At 43.1% G+C, this 12,396-nt stretch overlaps 1 protein-coding gene across 1 annotated transcript in view; it reads left to right on the forward strand.

Moving 5' to 3' along the window:
* The first annotated feature begins 9,706 nt into the window (after nucleotides 1-9,706).
* LOXHD1 (lipoxygenase homology PLAT domains 1) overlaps nucleotides 9,707-12,396 on the forward strand; it is a 171,045-nt gene continuing 168,355 nt past the window's right edge. The window contains exon 1 of the mRNA XM_064736029.1: nucleotides 9,707-9,832. Within this exon, the coding sequence (XP_064592099.1) occupies nucleotides 9,802-9,832 (31 nt within the window). The 5' untranslated portion in view covers nucleotides 9,707-9,801. The remainder of the gene's footprint in view (nucleotides 9,833-12,396) is intronic.

The following is a 12,396-nucleotide window of genomic DNA, read 5'->3' on the forward strand; positions in this document are numbered from 1 at the left end:
TTCTGGGAAAGGCAATCTTTGGGCCTCTTATTGTGCCTTCACACTGATTTTGTATTTTCTGCTGTTCTGTGTCCCTGAACAGGGGGAGTTGGAAGCTCAGCTGGTAGAAATTGGTTCACAAAACTAGAGAATGTCACTGTGGAATTATATGATGATAAAGCATCATTTATAGAGATATATAAAAGTATATTTAGAGTTATGCAGCCATACAAACCAAGAATTTGGTGTTTTGATCACTGAATATTCAGTATATGTTCTGGACTGTTGTCTTCAAAATATCTAGACACAGTAAGGTAATTTATTACTGCAAGTAGCAAACTGTGCAGAGACAGCCCTTGCAAAGCCTCTGCAATCCCTGGGATTTGCCTACTTACACCTTCCTAACAGCTCTGTCCTTTACTGTCTTCATCCTTCACAGAAAATCATCTTCTTTGGATCTGGTCTGTCTTATTCAGACTCAGTCTTTCAAGTTTACACTTCCATCAATATTCTCAGAGAATTAAAACATAGATGTAAAAATATTTGTGATGATCCATGATAGCAGATGAAACAACCATCTATTTTTTGAAGCTGGGTATTTTCCCAATTGCCATTCTATTGTTCCTCGATTATAAACTGAAATGGGAGTATGTAACAGAAATAATACAATCTGGGTATTAGTGCTGGTATAAGGAGAATGTAAATGACTTTGAAGATGCAGAGCTGTGGTGAATGCTGGAGGAATCAGCCCTCATTCTTGCTGACATTAAAACTGATGGATGTACTTCCTTCCCCCAGATGCTTGTGATTATTGTTAGTGATTATTCAATCAAGGAGAGGAAGCATGTGGAGAGGGAAAAATGAATAGACAAATTGACACTGGATGATATAATTTCTGTCTATCACGCTGCAAATTGCTCGGCTAAGCAAGCAATCAAAGAATGGTTAATTTCCTAAAGCCTGCAGCATCCGTCATTTTCCTCAGTGGCATTTGCAGCCTTGGCTCCCAGAAAGTCTCCATAAAAAGCCAGAGTGAATTACAGAGATGTTTCACCACAGTCTGACAGTGCCCAGAAGTGGGCACTTAGGGAAAGAGCAGAAGAAACAGGGGAAATAATAAATGGCCCTTCTGCTGGTATTCCCTCAGACTGGTATTGACAGCTTGTATTTTTGGCCTCGGCAGTGCTGTGTGGTACTGAGTGTCAGATTTCGGCTCTGTGTTCGTGATGAAGTGGTTCCTTCTGCTCTTATGAGCTCCCAAGGGTGCCCAGCAAGATGTTTTTAGGTTGTGGGCCCTGCCAGATGGAGCCAGGGCAGGTACTGACCTTCCTCTTCCCAGCACAAGCACCACAAGGAGCACCTCCTGGAATGAAAGTTTTATGAATTTCTATTTTTCTTCTGTTTTCCTTTCTTTATTTTCTTTTTTTTTCCCCTAGAACTGCTAACCCAAATCTGCTCCTGGATGGTGAAATGTTAGCAGTCAGGTAATTTTATCACTTAGTTGTTTTCTCAGTCTACATCTTTTAGTCATCTTTTCATCATCCCAATGGATCTGGCTGGAGGAATAAACATTTTAATCCATAAAGAGACTACTGTCCATTACAGAGAGGTAAAATACTACATTGAGTCTGTGTAAGTGCTGCCACTTTTTTAGGTGGAGAAGATGCTGTTTGCAAGGATGTCAGCACTAAAGCTGCCCATGAGGAGGGTTTCAGGGTTTTCGCTTACTTTTTTCTAAACCTTTAAACTTTTGATTCAGCAAGTTCAGGTTTTAGCCCTGAGCTGAGAGCATGAGCATTTTGTTGAAGATGAATATAGACTTTTGTAAGCCTCAGAGACAATAATGGAACCTCTGAGTTGTGAGAGGTCCTTGCTGTTGGGGTCGCTGGTCCTATGGAATGACAAGAGGGTCTTGGAATTTCATTGAATTCCTGGGATTCAGTTCTGCCTTTTGAGACCCCCAGAATTAAGGACCAGTGAATTAAGGGCCTTCCAGATACGAGATACAAGATACAAAATTCATCCACAAAAACCAGGTCTCACTCAGTTTTATTGCATCTTTAGAAATAATAAGGGCTAAAATCTTCTGTTTTCCCTTCATGGGGAATATTTTGTTTATTTTTGCAAGGAATAGATTTTGTCAGCCGTACAAACAGCCCCACTGTCAGTTTTAGAAGTCTTTCTGCCTTGCTGGGCTGAGAGTCAGGTTTTGGAGAGTGAAGTTCACCCTTCCCCCAGTCAAGGTGAGTGAAATGCCATTGAGGTGTCTGAGCTGATGTCTGGAGCTTCACGTGAGCATTTTCATTTGCTGAGTGGCACTTGGCAAAGCCATGGTCTGCACTCAGGTCAGGCAGGCAAATGCCTTTCAGGCACTGGAAGTTAATCTTGGTGACATCTGTATTTCTAAGCACGTTATTTCCCTTGAGAAGCTGAGGCACTGAGGGACTCTGATAATTTTGCAAATAATTTGCCATCTTTAACTGCTCAACACAGACACCAGCAGGAAATAAAATGAAATACTGAGTCCCTAATGCCCTGCTCTTTGGAGGCTTCCATGAGCATGTGGTGCAGGATGATAAATATGGGATACACGTCCCTTCCCTCTGAAAAGATTAATTAAATTTTTGACTTCCCATATAGGTGTTTCATGAAGTGCTGTGTACTCAGAATGGGTTTTGGGGATTTTTGTTTCAGATCTGTCTCCCCAATCACGTCTTTAATAAATCTCTCGCAATTTTTTCCTTTGTGTGGCAACTCTGGGGAAGGATTTGTAATAGTGATGAATTTCAGTTTCTCCTTACCTCAAAACTGATTGAATAGGCTCTTTGGATGGTGGTGAGAATGGGAATTAACCACTCTCAGATATTTCCCTTTGTCCTTGGTGGACAGTCAGTCACTTGTGCAGAACTACTGAGTCCAGATTGTTGGACATGTACATTCTCCTCTCTCCCAATGAGATTTGGGTGTTTAGCCACAACCCCTTGAAGGGAATATGGGAATATAGAATTACTGTTGGAAAATACCTTTAATATCACAAATTCCTGCCATCAACTCAGCACCAACACCACATTCACTACAAACCACATCCTCAAGTGTCACACACACACATTTTTAGAGCATTTCCAGGCATGGTGACTCCACCACTCCCTGGGTGCTGTGTCCTGATGCTTTAACACCCTTGACATGAAGCATTTTTTTCAAAGTACCCAATCTAATAATCTAAATATCTTAGTGCAGGTTGCTACATTCACCAGCTCCTTTCTCCTGTTTTAGTGGGATGAGTCTCACTGCTTCTCTTGCCTTTTTCTGGGAAATCTTGTTTGCATTCTCTAAAAGGTAATATGGATGTGTTTCTGCCAGAATGCATAACTCCATAAAAACTTTGGTTGCAGCAATCTCAAGGCTGCTGTTTGTGGTCTGAGGGAATCTTCCTGCTGCCTTTTCTTCCCAGAAGCAGAAGGGAGACAGGAGGATTGGACAGAAGCTCTGCACATCACTCTGCACCACTCTCAGACCAGCCCCAGAACCAGGCCTGTCTGACCTCTCTCAGAAGATGCATTTTCTCATGTATTTATTTTTTTCCTTAGCACTCACAGTTTCATGGCTCTTTGGTCTTTCTTGCCTTGCAACCTTTCACAATGAGTTGTATACAGCAAGGCAGGTGTTTGGAACAGAGGGGTATCCCTGGATTTTCCATTTTTACGGAGCAGAGGCCCTCCCATTGCTTCTGTGCTGGCTGTGGCAGCGGTATATGAGCCACTGCTATATGTGGTTGCAAATATCATGGAATCATAGGATAAACAGGGTTGGAAAGGGCCTAAAGCTCATCCAGTCCCATCTCCTGCCCTGGGCAGGGACACCTTCCACTGTCCCAGGTTGCTCCAAGCCCTGTCCAACCTGGCCTTGGACACTTCCAGGGATGGAACAGCCACATCTCCTGTCTTGGTTTGGAAAGACAGGAGTCTGCTAAGGAAGGCAGGAGCCTCCCCTCAAATGGAAAATGTAAACCCCTTCCCTTCGAATTGCTATAAATTTTAAATTAAGGGGCTCTCAGGCAAAAAAAATATGGGAGCAGGAAATAATTCCTTAATTGGGAAGAAAATAAAAAGATAAAATAAACAATGCAGTAAACTAAAACAGCACTGACAGAGTCAGAACACAACCTGACACCCAGTCCCATTGGAATTGTGGCTCAGCCCTCCTGCAGTGTCAGGGCTGGTTCTGCTGGAGCAGGGATCCTGGAGGATGGTGCAGTCTTTTCCCCTGAAGATCCAGTGGAAGAAAAGGCAGCTGCTGTTCCTCTGGGAATCCAATGGAGAAGCCGTGCTGGCGTTCCAGAATCTCCAGATTATATCCAGGTAGGAATGCTTGGCTCCTCCCTCTGGGCTCACATCTCCCAATGGGATGCTGTAGTTCTTATCAGCCATGCAGTAACATTCAATAGCCTGTTATCAGCAGATATCCCCCTGGAGGGAGAATTGGTTGTGGAAGGGATAAGGAAAACTGCCCACTGAACAGCAGACAGCTGCCACACATATGGGAATAGAACACAATTTGCTTGGCAATCCAGGACAGCTCCTCTGGGCACCCTGTGCAAGGGCTTTCCCACCCTCATAGGGAAGAATTTATTCCCAATATCCCACCTAACCCTGCTCTCTGGCGGTTTCAGTCTTGCTCTCTGCCTTGGTTGAAATTCAGTGCCAGGGATGGAAGGGTGAGACTGACAGACACTGACAGGGCCCTTACACGATGTGCTCTGTAAGAAATCACACCAGCAGCCACTACTTACCCCAAATATTAAACTCAAGTAGGTCTGCAGACATTTTGCCAGGCAGATGCTAAATTTTGTCACAGAGGAGAGGCTGATAAGACACGTACAAATGCAGCTCCGTGGCTTCCAAAGAAAGAGGCATGTATTTGCATTTTTATAAGCTCTTATCATTAAATGTTTTGGGTGAGTTTTCAACCAGCTCACCAGATGCTGACTGTCCTCAGCAGGGTCTTTAATGCACCAGCTGCGTGTCTTTACGCATAGATCATTTCCATCTCCTCTGCTGAGTATTTTTGGCCACCCCTAGTGCAAAGTTTTGCTAAGTATTGCTAAGCTGTTGCTTGAAAAATATATTTTTATGATTAGGAAAACGTTATAGCTGCAAGAGCAAAAGATTTGATTTCTGGGGATTAATTAACCTTTATGTTAACAACTTTTTCATCTATTAGCCTTTTGATTTTTAATTCTATATGCACAACCAGCAGGAAAAAGCAAACAAGATGCACTCACTCAGCAATCAAATATGACATTAAAATAGTTTGGCCCTACCTCCTTATCCTAAGCAAATTTATTTTTATTAAAAACTATTGGGTTTTGTTACATAATTTTATAGCATGATCATGGCTATTTAAGGGAGCTTGCTATGAAGGACAGCTCATTGTAATCCATCCATAAATCACACAGGCTTGGATGGGCCTGGTTGAGTTGTTAACCTTGACTCTCTCTTTTTAGGTCTAATCATACCCTTTGCACAACAAAACCAAATCTGGCTCATCTCTCAGTGTCACGTTTCATCATTTTTGAGTGAAAAATGAACTTTCTGCCAAAAGGAGAGCTCAGCCTGGCTTTTTCTAAAGCTGCTGTCAAGATCCTGCTTGTTGAACAATTGAGGCACAACCCCAGTGTGAAAAGAGCCTGGCAAATGCAGGGGTGAGAGCCTTTCCCTTTGTCCATTGATTTCCAACAGCCTGGGGAGCACAGCTGTGTGCTGTTCACATTCTCCATTTACATGTGGAAAACCAGAGACTGGGAGAAGTTCAGTCTGTGCCTCCTGCAAATTCAAAGCAACAATTCTTGGTGTGAAATGAGTCTCTCCTAAGTTCAGGCATGTCCAGCGCAGAGCCAACATGTGAGCTCCCTGCCAAGGCTCTGTTTAGCAGAAATACAGCCCAGATTTATCAGTTTAGGCCAGGATTTGGTTTTGTTCCCTACAAAAGGCAGTTTTCCTGACCACCATCCTGCCTTTGTTCTGCCTCCTCTGCACCAGCCTGGAGGCACCAGAGCTAAATGGAGATGTCATCCCACACCTTTCCAGGGCCAAAGTTGGGCATTGCTCTTTCTGAAAGATGAAGAGATCTGCTTAAAAAAAATAAATAAAATAAAATTGGGCTCACCCTAAGCTTGGAGCGGATTTGCATAACTCCATAGGGAGTGAACATCCAGCTGATCTGTGAGGCTGTAATTTAGGAAGGGCCTCCATCCCCACAGACCCAGCTTGTGTTGCAGAGCAGTTTGTGCTCATGATATGGGCACTGATATTGGGATGTAATTGCTTTTCTAATATCCATGTATTATTTACACCATGCTACTGTTGCAAACTCCTCCTGACTCCGGGTCTGTTGTTGCTCTAATGTATTTATTGGAGCAATGCAAGGTCAGGCTAACCTCCACTGCTTGTCTGTAAATGACCCAGCAGAAACCAATAGTTTTAGAGCTGGAACACCAATGTAAGTGAGACACAAATCAGGACCCTGAAGTATTAATTTACTTTATTGCCATATCTTTATAGATGGTTATTAAGTGCTTAACTATTAACTATTAATGTTGCTGCTTTATTTATTGCAGAGATATGTCTTAAGTGTTTCCTGGGTATCTTTTCAGGAGAAGGGCATCAAGGGAAAACAGACCAAGACAGGCATATCAAAGATGATTGCAGTGGGCCAGCATTTGTCTTCAAATTCTGACTAGAATTGGTTAATATCTTTGCAAACTACAGTCCAGAATTCAAAATATATATAAAGGTGACCCTGCAGAAAATATTTCAGATTATTCTCATTTTTTTCAAAATGAAATTACAGACTAGAATAGGCTGAGGGGAGTGTGAGGGTTTTGTTGGCTTAAAACCTAACTCAAAATATCAATGTAGTCAGCTCTGCCATGCAAAGAGCAGCACAGGAAAATATCATGCAGAGACGTTCCCAGACACAGCTCATAGCTTGCCCTGCTCGTATTTGAGGGGGGAATGTTCCTGCTCACTACCTACTCATTTCTTTCCTTTCTTTGAGCATCTTGTCCCTGCCTTTACCTTCAAGGACACATCCTTAAGTGTTCCCCATCTCCACCTGTGCTCACCATGGAGCCCTAAGGCACCCAGGGGCAATTGCCTCTCAGAATCATGATCAGATTGTCTGATAATGGCTTGCTGATGCTCCTGTGGGATGGAAGCTGCTCAAACCCCCCCAGTTCTGGCTGTGTGAAGTATTTTGTGGTGCCAGAACCCTCCCACAGCACTGGTGTGCCCATCATGCTGGGTCACCTCTTCTGGCTGTGCAGGACAATGTGTGGCCATTCCCTCACAGCCATGCAGAAACTCTGCCTTCAACAGCAAAATATCTCAGAAATGGTCCCCAAGACACTCAGCTGAGCTGGGTTTTGTATAAATGAGGCACATTGCTCTGCTCTTTGCTGAATTCCACAGCTCCAGTTGACAATGGCCTCACTCCTTCTGTGATGGAACACCCTCTTCACCCCACCAATACCCCTGCCTGGTTTGAATAAGGGTAGCCCAAATATTTTTATGCTTTTCTGTCTTTTTGAGAAGTTTTCTCTGGTGTTAAGTATGTATCCAGGAGATGTAACTGCTGCCAGATCAAAGAGACGCCAAATAAACCACATGGAAAATTATAAAAAATTCGCAAGCACAAATTTTATTATTTAATGAGGATGTTAAAGTAGCAGATTTTCCTCTTGCTATCACAGTCAATGAGACTGATATGAAAAACACCTAAAAAAGCAAAACCCAACCCAACTCAAAGGACAGCTGCCAGATAGGAAATCCAGGAGGAGAAGGATGAGGTGGGCAGTCTGGCACTGGTTTCATGTGCTTGGGAGCTGCTCCATATGCTTGGAGCATATTTGCATCTAAAGGAATGGAAAGACCTTTTCCTCCATATTGATTATTCCTGTGTTTTGGTTTCCCCCCCCCCACATCTTTCACATATGCTGGGTTTCCATTTGATAAGCTCTGGCTCATTTATTCACCTTTCAGCAAACCCCCTTGACTCTTTTTCCCTGCCCAACACTTGAATCAGCCCACACCTTCTTTAGCTGATTAAGTTATTTTCCACTTCACAGTTTATTCCCTAACAGACTAACTTGCAAATATATGAGAGCTGGTGCATTTTCACTCCTTGAAAAAGTAGTCAGTAATCAGAAAAAGAATTCATGTTAGTTCTCTCTATTTACAAAATCCACATTGCAATATATCTTATTATTTATTAACTCCAAAGTCTGACTCAGACTGACTCTTACAGTAGTCTCCCACCACCCCCTTAAAATACTTTATTTTGGAAATAATGAGCTTTGAAATTCTGACACAAAAAGTCTCCAACACTTTGTTCCCTCAGCTCTCTGAAGCAGCTGAGTTCACTAACCAGCTCCATTAGTTGTTTCAAGCTCTGTCCTTTTGAATTTACCAAAGCCAGCAAAGCAAAGACCACTTCAGTATGTGCTCACCTGAACACAGGCACAGAGCACTGGGGCAGGCAAACAGAAATGGTGCCTGAATTCAGATATTTCTCTGAGGGATGGTGTGCTGCAGGGTGAACACCGTGGTTGGTGTTGTGGGCTGGCAGTGCCACCCCAGCTAAGGCTTGAGCACCCTGAGACCCCCCAACAGCCCCTGTGACAGGGCTGGTAGGTTTAATGCCTTCAAAGTCACTCATCAAACCCCAAAGTTTGCTCTTTCAGAGAGACCCGGTGATGTATCCTTTTGTTGGTGGCCAGATCTTCACAAGAGCAGCTCTGTGATTATGCAGCGTTTTAATTACAGCGAAAACTATTTGTTTTACAATAGAAAGTGCAGCTGGTGAGTTGTGACCTGAGGAAGAGCAGCAGATGGTGTCCTCCACGCAGGGTTTCTCCAGCACATTTTCCTAAGAATTCCTGCTCTGACCTGATTTTCTCCCTACTGCAAAGCAGCAGTGACCTGCCCTTTGGTCAGGAGTACAAGCTGGCCATGGTGTACAGCTCTCCCCAGTCGTCCTTTGTTCCTTTTCCCAAGCAGAAAATGCTGGGGAAAGAGGGAGGGAATCTGTGCTGAGGTCTGCATGCTGAAAAGCACAAAAAAACTGTAAGGTCCATTTGTCTTCACGACTGAATATCCTCAGTTAAATACGATTGACTCCATCAAACAAACCCAGTCTGTGCCTTGAGGAGGGGATTTGACTCTCCTTTGATGGTGAAAGTCAGAAACTGCAGGTTTTCTCCACCTTTGTACAAGGGGATAAAATTGATCTACTCTCTGTTGTATGGAGAAGTCAAAGTGAATTAAGTGGGAATTCTTGGGCGAACCTGCAATGGCTGAATTAGCGGATAATTATTTTTCTTATCATTATTATTATCAATAACAACAGCAACAATAAATAATGATAACAGTGTAAATGTTAATGTTAACAACAACAATAATGTTAATGTTAATATTAATGTTAATAATAATAATAATAATAATAATAATAATAATAATAATAATAATAATAATAATAGTAACAACAACAACAACAATTTGGTATAATTTCCTTGACATCTCTGAGAAGTTAATAGGTCCTTGGTGGCTTCATATTTTTTTAAAGCCCTCATTAACTCAGTCAGGGCTCCCAGCTGACTTTGGCATGTAAATACCCTGACTCCCCTCCTGGCTGAACTCCTTTGCTGAGGGCACCTGAGACCTTGGGAAGAGCTTTTTCCTCTCTCAGGTGGCTCCATTCAGGAACCTGCACCCAGGAGCTGAAGGAGGGAACTGGCTCAGCACTTCCAGGACAAGAGTGGGCACCATGTGGCTGGGGAAGAGGCTGCAGTCTGCTGGTAGGGCAGTGATCTTCACTTTTCTGTCTTTATTACCCCCAAATCTGTGAGTGCACAGACCCCCTTCCCCTCCAGCAAATGAGATGAAACAACATCCAGTTAGAATCAGAAGCTGTAATATGATTTTTGTTTTCCTGCTGTAATCAGAGAGGAAAAAAATACCTTCAGAGTCTTTTATCTCTATAAGGAGAAAGAAGTAAAAATATGCAGAGAAAAAGCCTTCAGGCTGAAAGGATGCAGCAAACTGCCATAATAGCTTCTGTTTACTTTGAGCCTAATACTGATATTTTGTAGACAGGTAAAAAAGCTACACCGGCACCCTTTGTTGTTTGTTTTGTTGCTTTTTTTCCTTTTTTTTTTTACCCAAAATCTCAAACCTTATGTACTTTTTATACCATCCCCTGCAGGAGGTGACATCAAAAGTGAGTGCTGCTGTTCTTTGGCACAGGTGGAAGATGCCTGTAAGAGCATGCATAAATTGGGGTTAAGAGCAGTGGAGTGCCCTGTTCACTCCCTGCCACAGCTCCACTCTCAAAGGAGCTGAATTTACATAAGTTAATAATGAGGAACTAAAAACTTAAATGATGATTTGGTAGCTTATGATTATAATAAGCTTCTCCAAATCCATATGGCTGAGGGGGGCATAGGTTAGGCTGCTGCAGCACGAGACAGGAGGCTTATTAATATTTTAAATGAAATAATGCAGACTTGAAGATTTGGGGTGGGGGAGAGGGGTTGCTGACCACATGATCTTTAAAGGTCTTTTTCGACCCAAACAATTCAATGTCCTGACCCTGGCAATGAGGTTTGAGCTGTATTGAAAATCTTGATGGCAAAATGGTAAATGGTCAGGACATTTTCCTGGTTTATTTCTCTTTATTTGCACATGAGGTGGTGTGAAAGCAAATCTTCTCAAAAGACCGAGAGCAGTTACACTTTCACAGGCTCTTTATTAATTATATATTTTAATTATTGTGCTTTGTAGCATCAGAAAGAAAGAAATTAGGGTCTTTCAAATATATGCATGATTTCTCCTTATGTGTTGAAGATCATGTACAGCTGAAACCTGGAGCAGTTCCCTGTTCTTTGAGCAGCTTTACCATCACTACAAAAATCCCTGTTTTGGACCCTGGGGTCTGAGGCTTAATTTTAAGCCTGTCCTGGGTCTGCTGCTGGACTGAACCCAAACAGGGGATGGAGGATGCCCAGTGAGGCATGGCCCTAATTACTGATCTCTGAGGCAGGGATTTTTGGGTGGGTTTTAAACATCTTGGAGACTGTTGTGATAAGGGATAAGGAGGGGGAAGGTTTGTCCTCAGCTCTGCCCAGAGCCCCTGAGGAGTGCACAGGCTGCTCTTCTGGTGACACTGGTGGGCACTGGTGGCTGAGGAAATTTTCTAAAAAACCTATTTAGGTGCACTTCTTTAGCCCTGGTGAAAACAGCACAAGATTTGTCTCAAGGCAGGACAATGAGAGTTGGGAAATTTGGCCTTGTGCAATTTCTTTGTGAAGGGAATAAAAATAAATTCCATGAGTGCTTTCTCTACAAGGATCAGAATGGGAATTGGCTCTCAATCAGATATGCCTCCTAAACTATAGACACACATTAATAAAATTTCTCTCTACATGTCCTCTTGTAAAGGTGCCCTTTATATATGGGGCTTAGTTTGTTTGTTTTGCCTGGGGTTTTCTGTTTGGTTTTGGTTTGTTGGTTGGTTGGTTTTTGGTTTTCTCTGTGTCAGGTTATTTCATCTGCTTTATATTGTGTGTCTGCTTTGATATTTCATGTCTGTCCTTTGTGTGCTGTGGCTCACTGCAAAGACAGTGTTAGCTGGGCTGGATTACTTTTCTCCTTTCTGTTTGTCCTAGTGCTTCAGATACTTGTTTACAGTCTGTGTACTGTGCATATATATTTGCACATTACCCCAGCTCTCCCTGCTCCTGCCATGGTGTCCTTTTCCCTTAGCAAATGGAAGTCACTGCCATCCTCCTCTTTGTTTTGGAGTGAGTTCGGCTGTGTAGCATCACAATCATCACTTAGATGGATATTGAGGGTTGGTCTTGAGACAGTAATTTCAGAAATCTAATTTCAAAACTAAGAGAGTGGAAAGAAAAATCATCACCTGCTTGCTTTGTGGCGGCTGGTGCTGCAACACAGAGCAGTGGGAAGGGTTTGCTCTGGAGAAAAGGAGGCTCAGGGGTCTCTTATCACTCCCCACAACTCCTGACAGGAGGGGACAGCTGTGGGGTCAGGCTGTGCTCCCAGGGAACAGGGACAGGAGGAGAGGGAAAGCCCTCAAATTGCACCAGGAGAGGTTTAGATGGGATATTTGGAACAATTTCTTCACAGAAAGTGTTGTTTAGTATTGGAACTGATGGCCCAGGCAGTGGTGGAGTCCCCATCCCTGGAGGGATTTAAAAGCCGTGTGGAGGTGGCACTTGGGGACACGGGTCAGTGGTGGCCTTGGCAGAGCTGGGGGAATGGTTGTACTCAATGATTGTGAATGATTCTGTGATTTCTACACTTGTGCTTCAGTGAGTAAAGTATTCCAGGGCTGCTGCAA

The sequence above is a fragment of the Zonotrichia leucophrys genome, chromosome Z (assembly GCF_028769735.1).
Source record: "Zonotrichia leucophrys gambelii isolate GWCS_2022_RI chromosome Z, RI_Zleu_2.0, whole genome shotgun sequence".
In the NCBI taxonomy this organism is placed as follows: domain Eukaryota; kingdom Metazoa; phylum Chordata; class Aves; order Passeriformes; family Passerellidae; genus Zonotrichia; species Zonotrichia leucophrys.